At 39.5% G+C, this 21,184-nt stretch overlaps 1 protein-coding gene across 4 annotated transcripts in view; it reads right to left on the bottom strand.

Annotated features, from left to right (window-relative positions):
* Positions 1 to 21,184, bottom strand: part of LOC126354393 (leucine-rich repeat flightless-interacting protein 2) — a 235,681-nt gene that overhangs the window by 36,584 nt on the left and 177,913 nt on the right. For all 4 annotated transcript variants that reach the window (XM_050003998.1, XM_050003999.1, XM_050003997.1 and 1 more), the window contains 4 exons: positions 10,356 to 10,502; positions 9,751 to 9,867; positions 7,536 to 7,701; positions 295 to 480 (listed from right to left, as the gene is read on the bottom strand). In XM_050003998.1, coding sequence (XP_049859955.1) covers positions 295 to 480; positions 7,536 to 7,701; positions 9,751 to 9,867; positions 10,356 to 10,502 — 616 coding nt within the window. The remainder of the gene's footprint in view (positions 1 to 294; positions 481 to 7,535; positions 7,702 to 9,750; positions 9,868 to 10,355; positions 10,503 to 21,184) is intronic.

The raw sequence follows: 21,184 nt of genomic DNA, 5'->3' as shown, positions 1-21,184 counted from the left end.
TATTGTCATAAGTATAGTAGTGAAAATTCTTGCACAATGTAAATTATTTAGGAGTGAAGGAGACCAGTCACTCATTAGCAGAAACACTGAGATGCCGATAGCACACACAAAAAAGAGAAATAAAATGTGTGTGTTTATACTTTAGCTCATCAAAAGATTTATTCTGTAAGCTAGCCCATTTTCTTTCTCTTTTGTGTGTGCCTATATCAGTGACTTGATTCTTCGGCTATTCAGTGAGTGGTCTCCTTCATTCCTACATTTTTATAGTATGTTTTCAGAGCATTTTAAGCTTACTCTGCAGATCAGCAGCTATACCCGAAGTGTCTGGCCCATTCAGGCTGGCAACAGAATTTGTCAGTCCTGTACCCAACCCCGACACTTTATGCTGACGGCTGCGTGACTCCTCGAGCTCCAACTTGAGATGACGCACCTCATCCAGCAGCTCATTGCGTTCCTCTGCTATTCGACGCAGTCGTACATCTGAAAACATTTTATAAACACTGTCTGAGCTACACACACTAATACACTTGTAGTTACGGAAAAAAAAAAACAACTGATATTGCTTACACAGTAGATAGATAAGTACTCTTCTCATGTTTAGCTACTGTCCTTATAGAACCAATAATAAGATTAACCTGGGCACAGTGTTAACTCCAGTTAATTGGACATAAATCTATGTTGATATATTTTCAACTTCTTTCAGTATATAATCTTTAATATACAGCAACAAATGCCAATATCAGATATACGGGGCGCTCAGAAAATATCTGAAACGCTTGTCGTGATGTTGTAGGGCAGATCGAACTGAGACGTGAATATTAATAAAAAAATGCGATACGTTGCACCGTTTCCGAGATATGTAGCTTAGAAGCTAGCCAATCAGGTCGTTTCGCGCTCAGATTCAAACGGCCTGCGAGGGGCGGTGTTGCCAAACGTATCTTTCATGTTGTAAGCATATGGCTATAAGGCTACGTATTAAAGGCTGTTGCCTTATCGGGCAGCATGGTCTGGGGGTAGAAGGCTAGACATGAGAAATGCAAGGTCCTGGGTTCGACCGCCAACAGGATCATTATTTTATTTTTATTTAACCAATTTGTTGTTGTTTGTATGTTTATGTATGAATTTCATGTTAGTAAAGGATTTGTACAACTTTTATTTATATAAGACCCATTGGCGATGGGCACATGTGCGTACATTTATTCCAACAGCTACAGCATCCCTAATGTTCAATAATTGTTTATGATTGCAGTGGACAAAGGTCTAACAATATGTAACTGTTTGGACATAATTATAGAAAAGCAGTAAAACTTACACATAGTCAATAGCCTTACACGTAACAAATATAGGGGAAAAAAAAAAAAGAATACAACTGATGTTTTGTCAGGTCTTTAATGTAAAAACGTAATTTCCAGGAGCAAAACATAACAATAAATCTTCACAGTACCTGCTCAAAGTGTCCTCCCCCAACCTGACGGCATGCATCGCAACGCTGCATCATGGAGTCCACAAGCTTTCCGAAATCAAAGGTTTCCCTGATTTCATCAAAGGCTAAAATTATTCTCGCAAGAAGATCTTCAGTTGTGACTACCGGGGATCGCGTAGACGATTTGTTAGACATGCCCCCACAGATAAAAATCTAACGGTGTCAGATCTGGTGAACGAGGTGGCCAGGGAACTGGACCACCTCGGCCAATCCACCTTCCCGGATACAATGCATCTAAATGCTCACATACCGCAGCAGCGAAGTGAGGCAGTGCGCCGTCATGTTGGAACCACATTCCTTGCCGGACCGCCAGTGGAACGTCTTCTACATACAGCAGAAGGACATTTTCATGGAATGCTAAATAAGTCTGTCCATTTAAATGGGGGTGGGGAGGGGGGGAGTAGGACAGAACCCAAACAGTCGCCCCCAATACCTGCCCAAATGTTTACGCTAAACCTCTGCTGATATGATTTAACGTAAGTACCATGCGGGTTTGCGTCCGTACACATGTGGCTGTTTCGGGAGTTGAATGGTCCTTCTCTGGTGAAACATGCCTCGTCTGTCCACAACACCATCCTTTCAAAATGTGGATATTCGTTACATTTATTTAAATACCACATGGAATATTCAAAACGAGAGGGATAGTCCCCTTCCACCACATCGTGCACCTTCTGTAGGTGGTACAGAAATAAGTCTTCATCGTGAAGGATGTCCAATACTACAGTGTGCAAAACCTGTACTGACAAACAAATGGATAAATTTTAACATCGGAATAACTTTACTTACCCCCAAAGCATTACCAATGGCCCTCGAGCTGGTACTAAGTGTTCCAGCAACTGTATCGAGAATGTTTTCTTCTAATTAAATGCTCCGTACATAGCATTCTCGTCCAGCATCAACATTTGTTACAGCAAAACTTCTGGTCTCCCTTAACCGTCTATCAACCGCTACTAAGGTATTCACACACGGAATAACGCGGTTGGGAAATCTTGTGTTGTAAATGTTGTGGGCCTCCGGACCATTTTGACCCGCAGCGCCGTATGCTAAATGCATATCGGCGTATTCCTCGAAGGAGTACCGATGTCGCGCCGTGTTACCTCTACATGTGTGTCAAGCCTACCTCTGTAGTTGTTCTGTCACGCCTGCTTCCGTGTACCTTCGCAGCTATCTCTTCCGACAAAGATCGACTGCATAAATACAATTCTCGACGGTGATAAAATGACAATCAGATAAAGGTTCACTACACCTGCCGAGACAACTGGAGTCGGATGTTGTCATAGCGTAGATGGTACTGCACGAAAATGCTCACCTATTGGTCCTGGGTTCGATCCCTGCTACAGGTGAATATTTTCCCGTATTTGTATTTATATTGCTCTCTTGTTCGGTTTGAGCAAACCACATGGAGAATACGTTTGGCAACACCGCCCCTTCCAGGCTGTTCATCTGAGCATGAAACGACCTGATTGGCTAGCTTCTAAGCTACGTAACTCGGAAATGGCGCAACGTAGTGAATTTTTTTCTTAACATTTATGTCTCAGTACAACTTTCCCTACAACATCACTACAAGCGTTTCAGACATTTTCTGACCACCCTGTAGATGTGTCATTCATATGGGATATTATAAAATTAAACATTAAATAGCATTAAAAAATCTGGTTTAAATTAAGTGAACACATAGGTACTGTCATTACAAAATTATACCATTGCTTGAATCATAAAAGGCAAACTACAGCTGAATTGTTGCACGTTGTAACACGTCAGCTTTGCTCCTAAATCTAGGTCCTTGTTCTGAATTTTATAAGCCTGACCACTTGTGTAAATTCAAATCAATCTTTTCTGCAACAATATATGTACAAGGTGTACCGGTATGAAATGAGCGTTTTTTTGTGTGTGTTTTTTTGTTTTTTTGTGAAAATGAAACGTTAATTTTGAATTGAAAAGTACAAACATTTTATTCAAAGTACTGACCATTGCTTTCCATATATTTTGACCACCTTTCTGGCAATTTGCAAACACCAAGCCAATAGGAATGTTTGTCTTTCGAAGCAAACCAATCAGACACCCATTTTTCGACTTCTTTGTAGGAATCTAAGTGTTCCTCAGCAAATTCGTGTCTCATTGATGAAAACAAATGGTAGTCGGGAGGGGCCAAGTCTGGTGAATATGGCAGGTGGGGTAGCAGTTCCCAGCCGAGTGTTTTGATTGTATCCTGAACCAGTTTTGCTTTATGTGCAGGTGGATTGTCGTGTAAAAAAATAACTTTTCCATGTCTTCTGGCCCATTCTGGTCTTTTTTCGATCAAAGCATAGTTCAAATTGATCATTTGTTGTCTGTAGTGATTAGTATTCACAGTTTCACCAGGTTTTAGAAGCTCATGATACACCACACCTTATTGATCCCACCAAACACAAAGCATTGTCTTCTTGCCGAATCGATCTGGTTTTGTAGTCGATGTTGATGGTTGTCTCAGATTAACCCATAATTTTTCTCGTTTAGGATTCTTAAAGTAAATCCATTTTTCATCACCAGTAACAATTCGATGCAAAATTATTTTCTTTCATGTCTTTGAAGCAAAATTTAACAAATGGTTTTTCGGTTTTTCATCTGTCGTTCATTCAATTCATGGGGCACCCATTTTCCACACTTTTGGATCTTTCCCATAGCTTTTAAAGGGTCAGAAATTGATTGTTGTGCAACATTTAGCACTGCTGCCATTTGCTTCTGACTCAAAGTATCATCTTCATCCAATATTGCTCGCAATTCAGCATCTTCGAACTTTTTTGGCGGTCTTCCATGTTCTTCATTTCTTACATCAAAATCACTATTTCTGAACAGTTGAAATCATCTCTTGCATGTTGCTTCTGATAGAGCATGATCACCATATCCCTCAACAAGCATTCTATGCGACTTTGCAGCACTTTTTTTCGAATGAAAAAAAAATTAATGCTTTCCACAAATCATCACTTTCTGGTACAAAATTCACCATTGTTAACACGATGAACCTCCCCCCATAAACCATGGACCTTGCCGTTGGTGGGGAGCCTTGCGTGTCTCAGCAATACAGATAGTCATACTGTAGGTGCAACCACAACGGAGGGGTATCTGTTGACAGGACAGACAAACGTGTGGTTCCTGAAGAGGGGCAGCAGCCTTTTCAGTAGTTGCAGGGCCAACAGTCTGGATGATTGACTGATCTGGCCTTGTAACACATCCAAAACGGCCTTGCTGTGCTGGTACTCGCGAACGGCTGAAAGCAAGGGGAAACTACGGCCGTAGTTTTTCCTGAGGGCATGCAGCTTTACTGTATGGTTAAATGATTATGGCATCCTCTTGGGTAAAATATTCCGGAGGTAAATTAGTCCCCCATTCGGACCTCCGGGCGGGGACTACTCAAGAGGATGTCATTATCAGGAGAAAGAAAACTGGCGTTCTACGGATCGGAGGGTGGAATGTCAGGTCCCTTAATCAGGTAGGTAGGTTTGTTGTTGTTGTCTTCAGTCCTGAGACTGGTTTGATGCAGCTCTCCATGCTACTCTATCCTGTGCAAGCTTCTTCATCTCCCAGTACCTACTGCAACGTACATCCTTCTGAATCTTCTTAGTGTATTCATCTCTTGGTCTCCCTCTACGATTTTTACCCTCCATGCTGCCCTCCAATGCTAAATTTGTGATCCCTTGATGCCTCAGAGCATGTCCTACTAACCGATCCCTTCTTCTAGTCAAGTTGTGCCACAAACTTCTCTTCTCCCCAATCATATTCAATACTTCCTCATTAGTTATGTGATCTACCCATCTAATCTTCAGCATTCTTCTGTACCGCTACATTTCGAAAGCTTATATTCTCTTCTTTTCTAAACTCTTTATAGTCCATGTTTCACTTCTATAGATTGCTACACTCCATGCAAATACTTTCAGAAACGACTTCATGACACTTAAATCAATACTCGATGTTAGCAAATTTCTCTTCTTCAGAAACGCTTTCCTTGCCATTGCCAGTCTACATTTTATATCCTCTCTACTTCGACCATCGTCAGTTATCTTGCTCCCCAAATAGCAAAACTCCTTTACTACTTTAAGTGTATAATTTCTTAATCTAATTTCCTCAGCATCACCCGACTTAATTCGACTACACTCCATTATCATTGTTTTGCTTTTGTTGATGTTCATCTTATATCCTCCTTTCAAGACACTGTCCATTTCGTTCAGCTGCTCTTCCAGGTCTTTTGCTGTCTCTGACAGAATTACAATGTCATCGGCGAACCTCAAAGTTTTTATTTCTTCTCCATGGATTTTAATACCTACTCCGAATTTTTCTTTTGTTTCCTTTACTGCTTGCTCAATATACAGATTGAATAACATCGGGGAGAGGTTACAACCCTGTCTCACTCCCTTCCCAACCACTGCCTCCCTTTCATGTCCCTCGACCCTTATAACTGCCATCTGGTTTCTGTAAAAATTGTAAATAGCTTTTTGCTCCCTGTATTTTACCCCTGCCACATTCAGAATTTGAAAGAGAGTATTCCCGTTAACATTGTCAAAAGCTTTCTCTGCGTCTACAAATGCTAGAAACGTAGGTTTGCCTTTTCTTAATCTTTCTTCTAAGATAAGTCGTAAGGTTAGTATTGCCTCACGTGTTCCAACATTTCTACTGAATCCAAACTGATCTTCCCCGAGGTCTGCTTCTACCAGTTTTTCCATTCGTCTGTAAAGAATTCGCGTTAGTATTTTGCATCTGTGACTTATTAAACGGATAGTTCGGTAATTTTCACATCTGTCAGCACCTGCTTTCTTTGGGATTGGAATTATTATATTCTTCTTGAAGTCTGAGGGTATTTCACCTGTCTCATGCATCTTGCTTACCAGCTGGTAGAGTTTTGTCATGACTGGCTCTCCCAAGGCCATCAGTAGTTCTAATGGAATGTTGTCTACTCCGGGCGCCTTGGTAGGTAACTCAGGTAGGTTAGAAAATTTAAAAAGGGAAATGGTAGGTTAAAGTTACATATAGTGGGAATTAGTGAAGTTCGGTCGCAGGAGGAACAAGACTTTTGGCCAGGTGAATACAGGGTTATAAATACAACATCAAATAGGGGTAATGCAGGAGTAGGTTTAATAATGGATCAAAAAATAGGAGTGCGCTCCCACTCATACTTTAATGCCTGTTCATAGTTTTTAGGGGGAAAAACCAGGAAACACCACTGTTTTCCCACCGTTGATGAAATCAAAACAGAACCATTGAAGGAAAGGAACACTGTACCAAAATGTGGGTTCCAGAAATGCTTCAAAGATTGGAAATAGTGCTGGCACAAGTGTGTGATATCTGAGGATGATTATTTTAAAAGTGAACAAGATGTTGATGTTCAATTAATAAAGATTCTTTAAGAAAAACAAAAACTCCCATTACCTTTTGACCACAGATTTTAGGTAAGTAATATCATCCCATGAAGTAGCACAGTAATATTAGACCCGTCCAGTCCAATAGCCATATATTAGTAAGCATAATAAGTGGTCAAGTTGTTCAAAATGGCATATTTTATACTTTTCAAATTAAAGCTGTCAAAATTACAAGAGGCTAACATAAGACATTAATTAGGGTTAAAATTTCACTGTGTAAATGTTCATTTGCACTATGTCTTGTGTGTGGAAAAAAATTGTATCAACATATAAAAAGAGCAAAAACATAGATTTTCTGATTATGTACACCTAACAGCTGCATGTACATTACACAGGCGTCACCTATCGCATACAAAGCTGAGTTACGTAACTTACACTTCAATCTGTCTGATCCTTCAAACTGGACTCATGTCTCTAGCTCTGGCCTATATGATCATGCGTATTACATAGAGTGCAATTTAGTATCAAATCATGTGTGGGACAAGGGATTCTTTCTAAAAACAGGCAGAAAATCAGGATATTCACATTCTACATTCAGATAACTTTTTCACTGTTCTATACTGTAAATAAGGAGTAAGACAGACTGTCTTAAACTACAACAGCCGGTGAAGAAAGGTGTTCCACACTATGTGCGCACTGCAAATTCTGAAAACAGTACTCACCAAGCGAGCCTTCGCCGGCTGTTCCAAGGAGTTCCGCAGATTCAATGGACACCAGTGCTCTTCGAGGTTTGGAAGGTGGTTGTCGTGTTGGGGTCCCACCACTTTCCCCTCCACTATCATCTTCACTTGACACCTGGTCATCACCAACTATTGTCATGCCTGCTTCCTGCAAATTTCAGGAAAATAGTACTGTAGGAAGATAGAAACTTAACTCATTTTCAATAGTTGTACAGATGAAAATACAGCTTCTGCTACACAACATAAAACCTTCAAAAGTACAATTTTATCTCAGACTGACATATCTTAAAATTTTGTCAAATCTTCAGTCACAAGGTGTCCAGTGTAGCTCTAAAAATCTCTCTCTCTCTCTCTCTCTCTCTCTCTCTCTCTCTCTCTCTCTCTCTCTCTCTCTCTCTCCCCCCCCCCCCCTTTTGACCTCTCTAATGACTCCTCATTTCAGCCAGTACAGTTATGAACCTTTTTGGAAGATTTAAACTGTTGTATGCTCCCCTGCATTCAAATCTGTGCATTTCTATGGCAGTGTGGTCCTATATGTGCCAATTCAGTTTTAAGCCAATATAATTAATTGTATAGCTCTACCCACACAAGTGTGATTTGTTATTTAAGGCTGAATAACAAGCACACTGTTTTTGTTCTGTCGATATATGTTCATTTCAAACTAGTTTTCGGCTTACTGGATCATCTTCAGGAAACAACTTACTACCATCTGAAAGATACAATAGTTCTCAGGTAACCAAACATTATAAGCAAAGATATAAGAGTTGTGAATCAAACTTGTTTCTCAATGTTGAATTTACACTTTAGACAATGGCCAGTATTAAGCACAATACATAATTAAGCTACCCCACATTACAGGTTAAATGGCTACAATATTAAAGCTTGTGAGGTCTTGGCATTGGTTGAGAAACTGTTAAACTGAGCATTCTTCATTTATGTTGAGCAACAAACATGTTTTACATTCTAAATTACATTTTATGCAATGGACAATATTAATCACACAATACATAATATTGCTACAATATTGTGTATTTTAACCATGTACTGTAACTAATGCTGCCCATTGCATAAAATGTAATTTACAATATAAAATATGGTTGTTGTACAACATAAGTTACTACTATTCAGGTAAGACAGTTCTCAACCAATGTCACAACCCCACAAAATACAGCTCATAACCATATAACCTGTAATAATGTAAGGTTGTGTATTTTAATTATTGTGTATAATATTGTCTATTGCCTAAAGCTTAATTTACAATGTTAAAAAATATGTTTGTTGCACAACATAAATGAGCAGTGCTCAGTTCAACAGTTTCTCAGTTAATGCCAAGACCTCACAAATTTTAACAGTATAACGATTTAACCTGCAATAGTGTGCAGTTTAATTATTTATTGTGTTTAATATTGCCCAGTGTGTAAAGTGTAATCTGAACATTAAGAAACAAGTCTGATGGACAACACTCTTATGTAAATGGATTGTATCTTTGCTTGTAATGTATCAATACCTAAGAACTAGTTTCCCTTTCAGACACTAGTCAGGTGCTTAAGCAGGGAATTCTTCTACCAAGAAGTAATGGAAGAATCTATAAATAAGAGTAATTTGTTGTTATTGGTCTTGTTCATCACAAATTTTGTACAAGAATTAAATCTAAGCATGTCAACAAAAATAAACACTTTTAGAAAACATAATCTAACTGGGTAGATAAAAATAGTCAATCTTTTCTTCTCATACCATCTGAAAAGTCTCCCCTGACCTGCTGTTCTGGCCGACTTTTCCAAACTCTACCACATTTTGTAAATCTCAGCAGTCCCTTTCCTTCACTCCTCTTCCTTCCCCTTCAACCCTCCTGCCAGAACAAGGAGCGCCACTGACTCCGAAAGACTGCAAACTTTAATTTCTTTTATATGTGTGTTGTTCTGCTACTGCTTTGTGAGTAGATTTCTTTTTTAACTATTCAATTATACTAAATTTAAGCATGTGGTATTCTAAACATTGAAATAAGGCATGCTGCAAAAACAAATAAGTAAAAAATAAATAAATAAAAGTGGAAAGAGAAGCATCTCTGCTAGTCATAATCAAAATACACAGGAATTTCATGAAACTACGACAGTATGTCATGTTTCTCTAGAATCGAAAATAAAAGTTAGAGACAATTAAATTGTGAAAAGACATTCTCAGTTATAGTGGATGCTACCTTGATTAGGAGATCTCTTTCCTCGAGTTGAATTCGAAACCACTCTACTTCCTCCTTCAACTTTGTTGCTGCTCTCTTAAGCTGGTCATGCTCCCTGCATTTATCACGGTGTTCTCTCTGTGGACAAAACCATCAATTACTTTAGCGATGCAGAAAAGTAAAAAAGACTTGATTTTCAATGAGACTGAACCTTTCAAACTGACAGGAAGAAGGAAGAAGGTAAAACTGAAAACTAATAATAACTGGAGGGATGGGAAGAGTGCTACTTAAATCATGATTTTTCAATAAAAATCTGAATAGAAAGAGAAACAGAATGAACAGTAAAGTATAAATCTGGTGCAGGTCTGAGTAGCAATCTTTAATATTACAAGAAAATCATTACATTCAAATCACCATGTGCTAACATTTTCACAACACAAGCTAAGAAAAAATAGTGATATTATCAAACATGTTGCATGCCCCAACCTCGAAGAGGGACAAGTAATCAAGTATAAGAAGATGAGTAATATGTGTAAAAATTGTATTATTAACAATGAGCTATCCACTAAATGCATAAATTATAACTTTAAAATAATTAGACATAAAATGTAATTTTAATACTATACCTGCAGCTGTGCATGCTGTTCTTCCAGGTCTTCAAGTCTATCCTTTAACAGCTCCACTTGATATGTCAATGAAGCTTTCTCATTGTCCAACTGGGCATTCTGGACCATAGCTTTCCGGAACTTCTCCTCTACCTCTTTCAGCTCCAGCTGCAATTATGTGCAAATGTCTTTAATTTCTCTATTAATGAAAAAGTGCCTTTAATTCATAGCTATAGCTACACGATTAAATCATACTTTAATTAGATTATTCTCACATTCAACTTCTATTTTAGATGATTACTAGATGAATAATAAAATAAGAAGATGTGATAAACAGGGAACACCAAAGAAAACTTTTAATGAAAATACCACCCTCCTTCGTTTAGACAAAGGTTTAACCCTTCGACTGCTGGGGACTTGTTAAATTGTCATTCCCCGCCATTCCCCTGGCACCCCTGACCTGTGTAAGCGCGGCCCTTGGGTCTTCCCTACAGCACTAAGGGCATGTTGCCGCGTACCGCGCCACCGGCCTTTCCACTGCTAGGGAAGAGTTCAGGTGTGCTAAGTCACAGCTACCTAGGCGCTACAGGTATGTAAACTTGCAGAGCTGTCTTTCTGCCCTGCTCTTCCTGTAGCTGTTCAGTGGACTGACTGTATAGTTCAAGAGTGCATATATGTCTGTTGCTATGTTCCCTCTTTTCAGAATTCAAGTCTAATTCCTGTATTTTCGTCGTTTTTCTTGTTTTCTATGTGAGAAATGTCACATCGCCATGGTTGCACAGATAAAGAAATCCTGGATATGCTCACCAAGAGCGACAGTGAGTGTGAATTATCTGACTTTGCTAGCAGTTATGATTCTTCAACAGAATCTCAAAGCTGTAGTCCTCAGCCCTTTACATCAGAGGGGAGAGCAAGAATTACAGTCAGCAGTTCCTCTGAATCCGAGGAATCAGAAAGTGACAGGGAAACGATTCAGAAAACAGAACACTTAAATGACTCATTTGACTGGAAAGAAACCGATTTCCACCCGTTAAACCATTACTTCCATGATTTGAATTCAAGACACAAATGTCAATTATATACTGACCCAAGCATTCTTTCATTTTTTGCAAGAACTGCTGCAATTTACTGCAGATAAAACAAATCATTTTTACGTTTACACCAGAGAAAATACTGCAGAATTTGTTAAATTCACAACTGTCACAGTGCAAAGACACTGGATTTGAGGAAATGTATTGTTTTGTTTCTCTTTGCCTTCTAATGGCACAAATTAAGAATTTAAAATTATTGGTCCAGAGATACACTTTTGAACACACCAGCTTTCAGCGAAATTATGTCCTGAAACTGTTTTTGTCTACTTCCGAGAATGTTACACTTCAGTGATAACTCTGCGAATACTGGAGATGACAGTCTACTTAAAATTAGAATGATTACTGACAAAGTTTGTAAGAAGTTTCATAATTCACTTCGCCCATATCACTAGCCTTGTATAGATGAAAGTATCTTGCTGTTCAAAGGACGATTATCTTTTAAGTAATTTATTCCAAACAAGTGAAGTAGATTCGGAATTTTAAAAAATTGTACTGTATGACTGCCAGAGTGGGTATATTTTTGATTTTATTGTATATACAGGTGCAACTACAGAAATTGGGTTCCACAATTTGCAAAAAAGTGTCGACATAGTGGCAACTCTCATGGGATCATATTTGGAACAGGGTCATATTCTATATGTCGATAATTGGTACTCCAGCTCAGACCTGTTCCTCTGGCTTCACAACCATGGAACAGACATAACATGCCAAAGCTGCAGAAGAAATTGAAATACGGAGAAACTGAGTTTAAGTCCACTGACAAGGTTCTTGCTATCAAGTGGTGCAATAAGAGAGAGGTATGCATATTGATCTCAAGTCACACAACACAAATGGTTGAAATAGAGAAGACTCACAGAAATACTGGCGAAAAAATAAAGAAACCGCATTGTATTGTATTGTAGATTACAATTCGAGTATGAATGCAGCTGACTATTGTGACATGTTGCTGAGCTCAGTGGGATGGTATAAGAATTTTTTTTTCACATTCTGAATTTGTGCATTCTGAATGCTCGTGCTCTCCATTGATCAGTAACTGGGCAAAAAATGGCAATCACAGAGTTTCACCTTTCTCTCGTAAGGGAGATTGTAGAAAAATATGCTACAGAAAGGGGTAAAGCTGGTAGGGGAAGGCACTACAACAACGAGAATCCTCTGCAATTCACAGGAAGACATTTTCCGACTGTTACGTGAGTCATTGGGAATTAAATCTTAGAAAATTTATTGACACTTCTGAATGAATTACTAGAAAAAGGCAAAAATGTAAAAAATATATAAATCTATTTTTAACTTCACCAGTGCCGGTCCAAAGCCCGGATTGAAAAGAAGGATGGAAAATAGGTGCAACAGGTGTAAAATTATTCAAACAAAGCCTGACTCCTTCATATGTAGCAGTTTACTGGCACATGAACAGGCTTGGTGCTTGAGATGGTGCAATATCCATTCATCTGTCCAACTGCTGAGAACTCTCTTTCTACAGAATATGTTGGTGTATCATGTTCAAATTTATGTCACATTTTGAAGTATGTAGTTCCTTGCCAGTGAAAAAACATTAAGCTTCCAAGTCAATTCAATGGAAAGATTCGGCCATTTATGTCACACATTTTGAAACTCCCGAATTCACTCATCAAAACCTATGGCGTACTTCCCGTTGATGTATAATCGTGGAATCAAGCAAGGAGCACGGTTTCACAGTATAAGTAAAATTAAAAATTAAAAACTTGTTAAATTGTACCTGTACCACATAAAAATATAATTTTGCCACTGGACCATACACTGCATTCATTCATTATCCCTCAAAAGCATAATGGATAAACATTACTGCATGCTACATTGTAGTCAGGTTTTAGTAAATAAATAAAAATGTTTTATTAAATTTTTCTCTCTACATACATAAACTGAAACCTCCTGCTCACTTCTTTTTGTATTTCCGGGCTAGTCTGAGGAAGTACCATACAGATTTTGATATGGTCTTGGAATTCCCGGCATCAATACCTTGCAAGTATCAACTTCGATAACAGTGATCATCCAGCAGTTATCAGTTGTGCTACTGGAGGAATGGAGGTCCCTACCAAAAGAACTCCTTACAACCTTGTGGCCAGCATAGCAGCACACTGAAGAGCAAGCACTGCCGCCCATGGTGATCACAAGCCCTATTAAGAATCATGTTCACCTTTTGTAATGTCCAGGGGACCATTCTGAACCACAGTGATTTCAGTGCCTTTATTGTCATTACACAAAAGTGTCACTTCTGGATGTTCCATTGCATATTTCTTTCAGTTACCTTCTGTACTACACTTTAGCTGTTATGTATACCTACAGTCCAAGTGTCATCACACTGTGTTACCTGGCAATGTCACATCATCCGAAAGTTACTTTTGACCATAAGCTTTGCACATCAGTGTAGCTAGAGTGGGTGGGGCACATAATGGGGATGAGGAAGAGACATTGTGCAGGAAGGGTGAAGGATAGCAGTAGAATGGTGGAGGAGGATGCTGGTGCTGCCTGTGAAAGCAGTCCGGAATGAAGTGGAGACAGCATAAAACTGCTAGGTACAGCATTGAGAGGCTGTGGCTAGTGGGCAGGGGGTTGTAGGGGGAGGGGGGATTAGAGAAGAAGAAAGCAGTACATAGGAGTGTTGGTGTGATAGGAAGCATGTGTAGTGCTGGAGTGGGAGCACGTACAGGAATATGTGGGAGGAAGGCGGCAACTAGCAAACACTGAGGCCAGGGGTGTTAACAGGAATGAAGGACACATTGTGGACTGAAATCCCACCTGCCCAACTGAGAGGTGGTGGTGGTGGGAAGAATCCAGATGGCACAGGCTGTAAGGCAGTTGAAGTGAAGCACTGTATGTTGACACACATGCTCAGCAAATGGATGGTCCAGGTGTCTCTTGACCACAGTGTCTACAGCCCCTCATGCAGTCAGCCAGCACGTTAGTTGTCATGCCCCAATAGAATGTGGTACAGTGGTTGCTGCTGAGTTGGTGAATCGCTTGGCTGCCTTCACATGCTGCCCTGCATTTGATGAGTTACCTGTTGCCTGCAACAGGACTGACGAAGTGATAGTGGGAGAATGTATGGAACAGGTCTTGAATCTGCATAGTCCTTTTCCGTCTTCCCAGCTCTTCCTCCTCCCTCACCCGAACTAGCACAGCCTCCATAGGCTGCACATAGTAGCCCTGTGCTGTCCTTACTACAGCCATGTATGCACTCACTGGCAGCATCACCATCTTCCTCTTCCCCCATACTGCTATTCTGCTCCCTGCCCCACACCTCTTCTTTATCTCCACTACCCACTCCAGTTAGACTGCTGCTCACCTTAGACACAGTCACAGTCAGGCCTAAGCCCAGAAATGACAATGGCCAACTGTGTGCGAGTTGTGCCTGTGTGTCAGTTCTGTACATCTGACAAAGAACTTAGCCTGAATGCTTAATATTTTTCTGACATTCTTTTCCAGTGTACCTACCTGTGATCTAACACATCTTCTACAGGCTGAGTAGCTGTCTACTCTTTCCATATTATTGTTATTCCACTTCCAGATTTTCCATTGTTAGTAACTGAGATACAGATCTAGGGATACCATGAATACAAAAGTATTCTTGTGGCTGTGCTTAACAGCTGCTCATTTTTTTCCTAAACTTAATTTTTTAATGTTCTGTTGGTGCAGTTCTGCATAACAATCAACAACTGTACAGACTGACTGACTGACACTGTATAACTGTTTTACAAAAGATGTTATAAATCCTGAGGCTAAGGCTGTCCTTGACCAGGAAAAGCATCTCTTTATCTACTTGGGCTTGGACAGTTGGAAAATCAGACACCAAGTAGCCTTGCATAGGTCTGTGAAATACCAAGACTAGGTGTGCCCAACAAAATGCGACCAAACAACTGTGAACCATTTAGTCATCAACATTTTACTTGGATCATGAAAGTAACCTTATGTTTACCACCACAGGCATCGATACCAACTGGTCAGCAGAAATGTTGGCAAATGGTTTTAGTGAAGGATTGTACAGATCAAATTCTCACAAATTCGAGTTTGAGAGAATTCACCTGAAGATGATAAGAAAGTTGGCTGCACGAAATGGTTCACAATTTATTTAAATTGCTGACCAGATGTCCTCCCAGGGGAAGTATTGTTTCCAAAAATGGAAGGGCGACAGCAGACGTCAAAAGTAGGATCAAAAAGGCAAAGGGGCTTTTGCCCAGCTGCGACCAGTCTGGACACCTCGTGACATATTGTTGAAGGTAAAGCTTAAAATCTTTGACTCAAATGTAAAATCTGTTCCCTTTTATGAGTGTGAGATATGGAAGGTGACAGCACAAATTAAAACAAGAGTAAAAACCTTCATCAATAAATGTTTGAGCGCTATACTGGAAGTATGCTGGCCAAATGTTATCTCAAACCGAGAATTATAGCAATGCACCCAACAACGGAAAGCCGAGATAACTGTAACAGGAAGGAAATGGAGATGGATTGGACACACCCTGAGAAGGTGCCCGCAACATATTCCAAAGCAGGCTTTAGAATAGAACCCACAAGGAGCAAGAAGAAGAGGCAGACCGAGGTCAAACTGGCACAGGACTGTTGAAGCTGATGTGTCAGCCACTGGCCACTCCTGGAGTAACATCAAGAATATGGCAACAAACAGGGTCAGATGGAAAGCTCTAACATATGCCCTATGCTCCACATCAGAGTAAAGGAATTAACACAACACTAACACACTAATCAGATGACTGAATTAAGGACACTGGCACATGGTATTCAGTTAAGTCTGGTCCAGTAAACAAAATAACAGAAACAACAAACAGTTATAATCAAATGAAACTTCATGTAAGAATATTACATCATTTTCCCTATTTGTATCATAGAGAGAAGGGAGGGATATACAAGAAGGAATGCAATGAAACTATAATGGCAGGGATGTTATACTAGACATTATGAAAAGGTGACAAACTGCCTACCCAGGAGCTTAGTGCCTGCCGTTTTCAGATATTTTTATCAATTGCTGCATGGTGGGCACTCTGGCATCCATAAGACAGACGAAAATTTGTGAGCATGTAATGTGGAAGGACATGGAAGGCAAAGTCCAGAAGTGAGTAAGTAGGTGTGAAGAGTGTAAGTGAGGGAAACAAAGCATCAGTAACAGATGGGCCTCTTGCAGTCGACCAATGAGTTCCCCCCCTTCAACAATTTATTTACCAATTATCTTGGCCCATTCTCACACACAAAGGACGGTAATCGTTATATGTTCGTGGTGGCAGTTCATGTGGCTTAGTCCACATAAGGAGACCACAACAGCAACAAACACTCAGCATCTATCAACCATTTTTCTGAGCTTCGGGCCACCCAGAATGTTAGTAAGCAACAAAGAACTAGGGATAGAGCACTGAAGTGGCTTAGTGTGGCATTTGACACAGCTTGCCAAGAATTCCACAGAACAAGCCCAGCAATGTTGATCTTTGCATTCAAGATCAATACCTCGTTGATTAACCTCTAGTCCTTAAACAACCTACAACCAGAATGTGCCGACCTCGACAATCAGAGGATTAAGTGGGAGGCTGCGAGGATGAACACTACTCTCACCCATCAAAGGGAAGTCTGCACTTATAATCGGGAGAAGCATGTGGCATCAGTGTCAGTGGGTGACAAGGTGTACACGAAGAATGTGTGGGGGCAGAGTAAAGGGGAAAAAGGGACAAAAGGGGAAGAAGCTCCTGCGATATGTAGACCCAAGTGAGGTCATTAAGATTCTGTCTCGGTGAGCTGCTTGGTTGAGGACCTGCAGACCCACAGAAAGATCTGTGCCCTTATAAGTCAGCTCAGGTTGGGTGGCAGGGAAAAAGAGAACTATTTGAAGGTGGTGTGCAGCTGGGGTGTATCCCCCACCCCCAAGCTTCACTTAGGGGAATGAGGTTGAGAGTTTGATGCGTACCTATTGATTTCTCTCCACAGTCCAATCCAAGTGCATTGCCTACTCTGAACTAGAGCGTACATGGCACAGCTAAAGGAAGGTTGTTAAGCAGGGTACAAGTGCAGAACATAGTGACAGTGTTACACTCTCAACATTTCAGGCTGTAAGCTGAAGTTTCCTCGTGTCGGGGACACAGGCAGTGTCCATGCTTGATACAACTAGGCAGTGCTAGTGGAGTCATGGGCCGACTGCATTGTACACCAGAGAGAGAGAGAGAGAGAGAGAGAGAGAGAGAGAGAGAGAGAGAGAGAGATCAGCCAGTGAATGTGTTGGCCTATTGGTTAGGTATGAGGTATTGATGATGTGCTGTACAGAGGCTGTACTCTTAGTTTTCCTCATGCTGTTTAATCGATGGTTACCATTCACCAGATTCCACCTAGGAGCACATTTTCCTGCAACTCAGTGGAATAGTGTTTTATTGGTGCTGATTGTGTACCAATTAATGGGCCTCAGGTTTAACCTATAGTGGGGGCAAAAGGATGCTTTTGTTGGAAGTGCTATCTACCCTGTGCTCTGCTTACCATTAATATGTGAAACTGTTGCCCACTGTGTTTCTGTATATCTTAATTCACGATCTTATCATGGACACTAGCTTACAACTATTTTGAGAAGTGATTGGAGACTTATGTGTCTGGCTCTCTTAATGTACAAACTCATTGTGTTTTTTCTGCCTGTTTTAGAAATCTGCTAATTATTGTGTACACTAGATATTATTTAGTGCAGAGAGCAAGCTCACTGGCGTTTGGGACCAACACCAACCTGAAAATATTGATGCTAGCCCAGTGGAATTAAGTACATGCTGGTTTAAGGACTATACCTTGTGCTCTGTGTTAGCATGCCTGGGTAAAGGTTATTGGCTGTACTCATGTTCCATTCTGTTGTATTGATCGGAGGTATTATTTCTTTGCACATTCTGTCTAATTATCTCTGGTTTTCTTTAAGGGACTGAAGTTTTAAGCCTCTGATGAAGGTTCACTGCCTAGCTATCAGGGACTTCAATATGTAAATCTGGTTAAACAAGGACAGTTAGTATGTCTGGATCTTCTGGGCCCATTACAAAAGGCGAAGGTAATGTTTCCAAGAACTGGTTGTGCTGAACGTTGTACCAATGTGGGTTAGATACTATCCCTTGCAAAATACCATGCCAAAATTATCATCAAAATTCTACAAGATGATAATTTTTTTAATGCAGTGAAGCCCCGCTGCCTGTTGTAAGATATTGAATTCAGTTTACATTGTGGTAATGAAATAACTTTTTGGAGTAGAATATTATAAAAGCAGATTTTGAATTCAACATACTGACGCGGACCAAGCCCAACAGAACATGATATCAGACAATCTGTGGAACTCTGTGAAGTGGAAAGGCATATAAGAACTGGGCCAAGAAATAGTGAGAAATTAAGGGTATGACTAATAATGTGTGTTGTCTACTGTCTTGTTAGGAAAGAAGCAGCATTTTCAAGTACTGTTTTCAATTCCCTCCACTGACTGATACGACAGGAGGAAAGACAGAAGATTGCACTGACAATGATGCAGCAAAAAGCTGCTGAATACAGAAAGACATATGACAAGTGTAGATTCATCACATATGAGATAGTGATTTATTTCTGGTACATTCACACACACAAAATCATCAAAATTTAAGGACAGAATCCAGAAGTTTCACCACTACTACATAGGACCATTTGGAATAATGAGATAATACATCCAAATGTCATCGCTGTTCAACAGGTTGAGATTGGTAAATAATGAGATGTGCAACAAGTTGAGAATATCAAACTGTATTACTACACAGATTGCTAGGATAAATGAAGTTATAAGAAATTTTCATTGCATACTGTTATCTGCTATGAACGTATATTTTAAGTGCACTGATTTCATAGTATAATGTACTAGTTCCAGTAATTCCACAAAGTAATCATATTATTATTAACCAATCCGAATTGTTGTTGTTGCATCAGTAATTTCAAAGTGTGCATGGAGCAGACAATACACACAGTGATGACATAGCATACATTAATGTGCTTATTGCATTTCAGCATGAGATGAATATGCTAAGCAACGTGTACTCTATTACTGCTTGCTGAAATTGGTTTTCCATGGTTGACACTGCTACTGTTTCTGGTGTGTTGCCACTGGAGCACCATGAAACATCTCATGGTGGGAGAAAACCTGTGTCCAAACCTTTGCCACCGACAGAATGCACAAGTGCTGAAGCTAATGGGTCAAGGACATCACGTGAGATAGCTGTTCGCACACAACACATTCAAGTTCCTCAAAAGAGGCTGGGGGCACACCACAACATATCTCTTAGACCAGGAGTAGTCAGCCTTTTTTAACCTTTGTATTTCTGTTAGTAGTAAAATTTCCTAAATGCCCACTGGTTTCACAGTAACAGTGATTTACATAGTAGTGAAGTAACTGTACTTTGCTCCATAAATTTTATAGGCTTACAGCAAGTTAAAGCAATGTAATAATAATAATAATAATAATAATAATAATAATAATAATAATAATAATAATAATGTTACCAAATACTAGGTCAATTTTTTTAAAAAAATGTAATGAAAATGTTCTTAAAACCCCTACCAGCCACCCTGAAAACTGGAATGTCCACTAGTGGGTGGTAGGGACCAGACTGACTACCAATGCCCGAGACCATATTACACCACATTCTCTTTGCTACAATATCAAAACTGTAAGTACCTACAGTGAAGTATCTGAAGTGCTTAAAAGCATGGCATAGTGAAACAGTGCATTACTTAAGACACCATGAAGGTGTCTCAAAATAAAAGAGGAATTTTCCATAATTAAAGGTATTTCTGAACCATATTATTATATTTTTGTAAACTATACACCACAAATTTTGTAGCTTTTTAGTGATTAGGTGATTTTATCTAACTGCTGCATGATGTTATGATTTAGTGATCTTCTTTTATGACATTTCAATCTATCCTGTTGTACAATGACTAGTACATTGTCTTTTTATCTATTTCTTTCACATAACCATTATTATAAGGTTTTATTTTAAAAAAATGTAAATACCTGCAACTGAACTGAATTGTTATGCCAAATGACTGTATAAAAAGCCATTCTGCTATAGAAGCCCTGAGGATCATTAGAAATTTGCCCCCCCCCCCCCCTTTTTTTTAGTTAACTACAGAAAGTAGTAGTTGTTTACATTAAAACCATGTATTGTGTTTACATAGAACTGACTTTTGTTTACAAGTTCATATCTTTAAAAGTTTTTTTTTCTTCTTTATTACTTAATTACTGGTTACTGCTTCAAGGTAACATTAGATTTTTCTCCTTCTTTGATTGTGACAGTTATCTTAGGAGTGAATTTTTGGTGCTGACTGTAAATTGCTTCAAGTACATCTAACTGACAAATCTACTAAGACACTACACTATAGTGTTCTATGCTTGTGTTTACATGGAATATACACAGTTTTTTTTTACTGTTAAAAACGGTCTTGATCATGATTTATTTATTAAAGTGACCGATTTCGACCACTACTGTGTTCATCTTCAGACCACTGAGCAGGAACCTCTTTCGGCTAGAGAATCACTAGTAGTGATTCTCCATCAGAAAGAGGTTCCTACTCAATGGCTTGAACTAGTGATTCTCCAGCAGAAAGAGATTTCTACTCAATGGTCTGAAGATGACCACAGTAGTAGTGATTCTCCAGCAGAAAGAGGTTCCTATTCAATGGTCTGAAGATGACCACAGTAGTGGTCGAAACCGGTCACCTTAATAAATAAATTGCAATCAAGGCTGTTTT

This window comes from Schistocerca gregaria, chromosome 3 (assembly GCF_023897955.1).
Source record: "Schistocerca gregaria isolate iqSchGreg1 chromosome 3, iqSchGreg1.2, whole genome shotgun sequence".
NCBI lineage: Eukaryota > Metazoa > Arthropoda > Insecta > Orthoptera > Acrididae > Schistocerca > Schistocerca gregaria.
The sequence above is the reverse complement of the archived record's forward strand: the minus strand, read 5'-3'. Positions and strand labels throughout refer to the sequence as shown.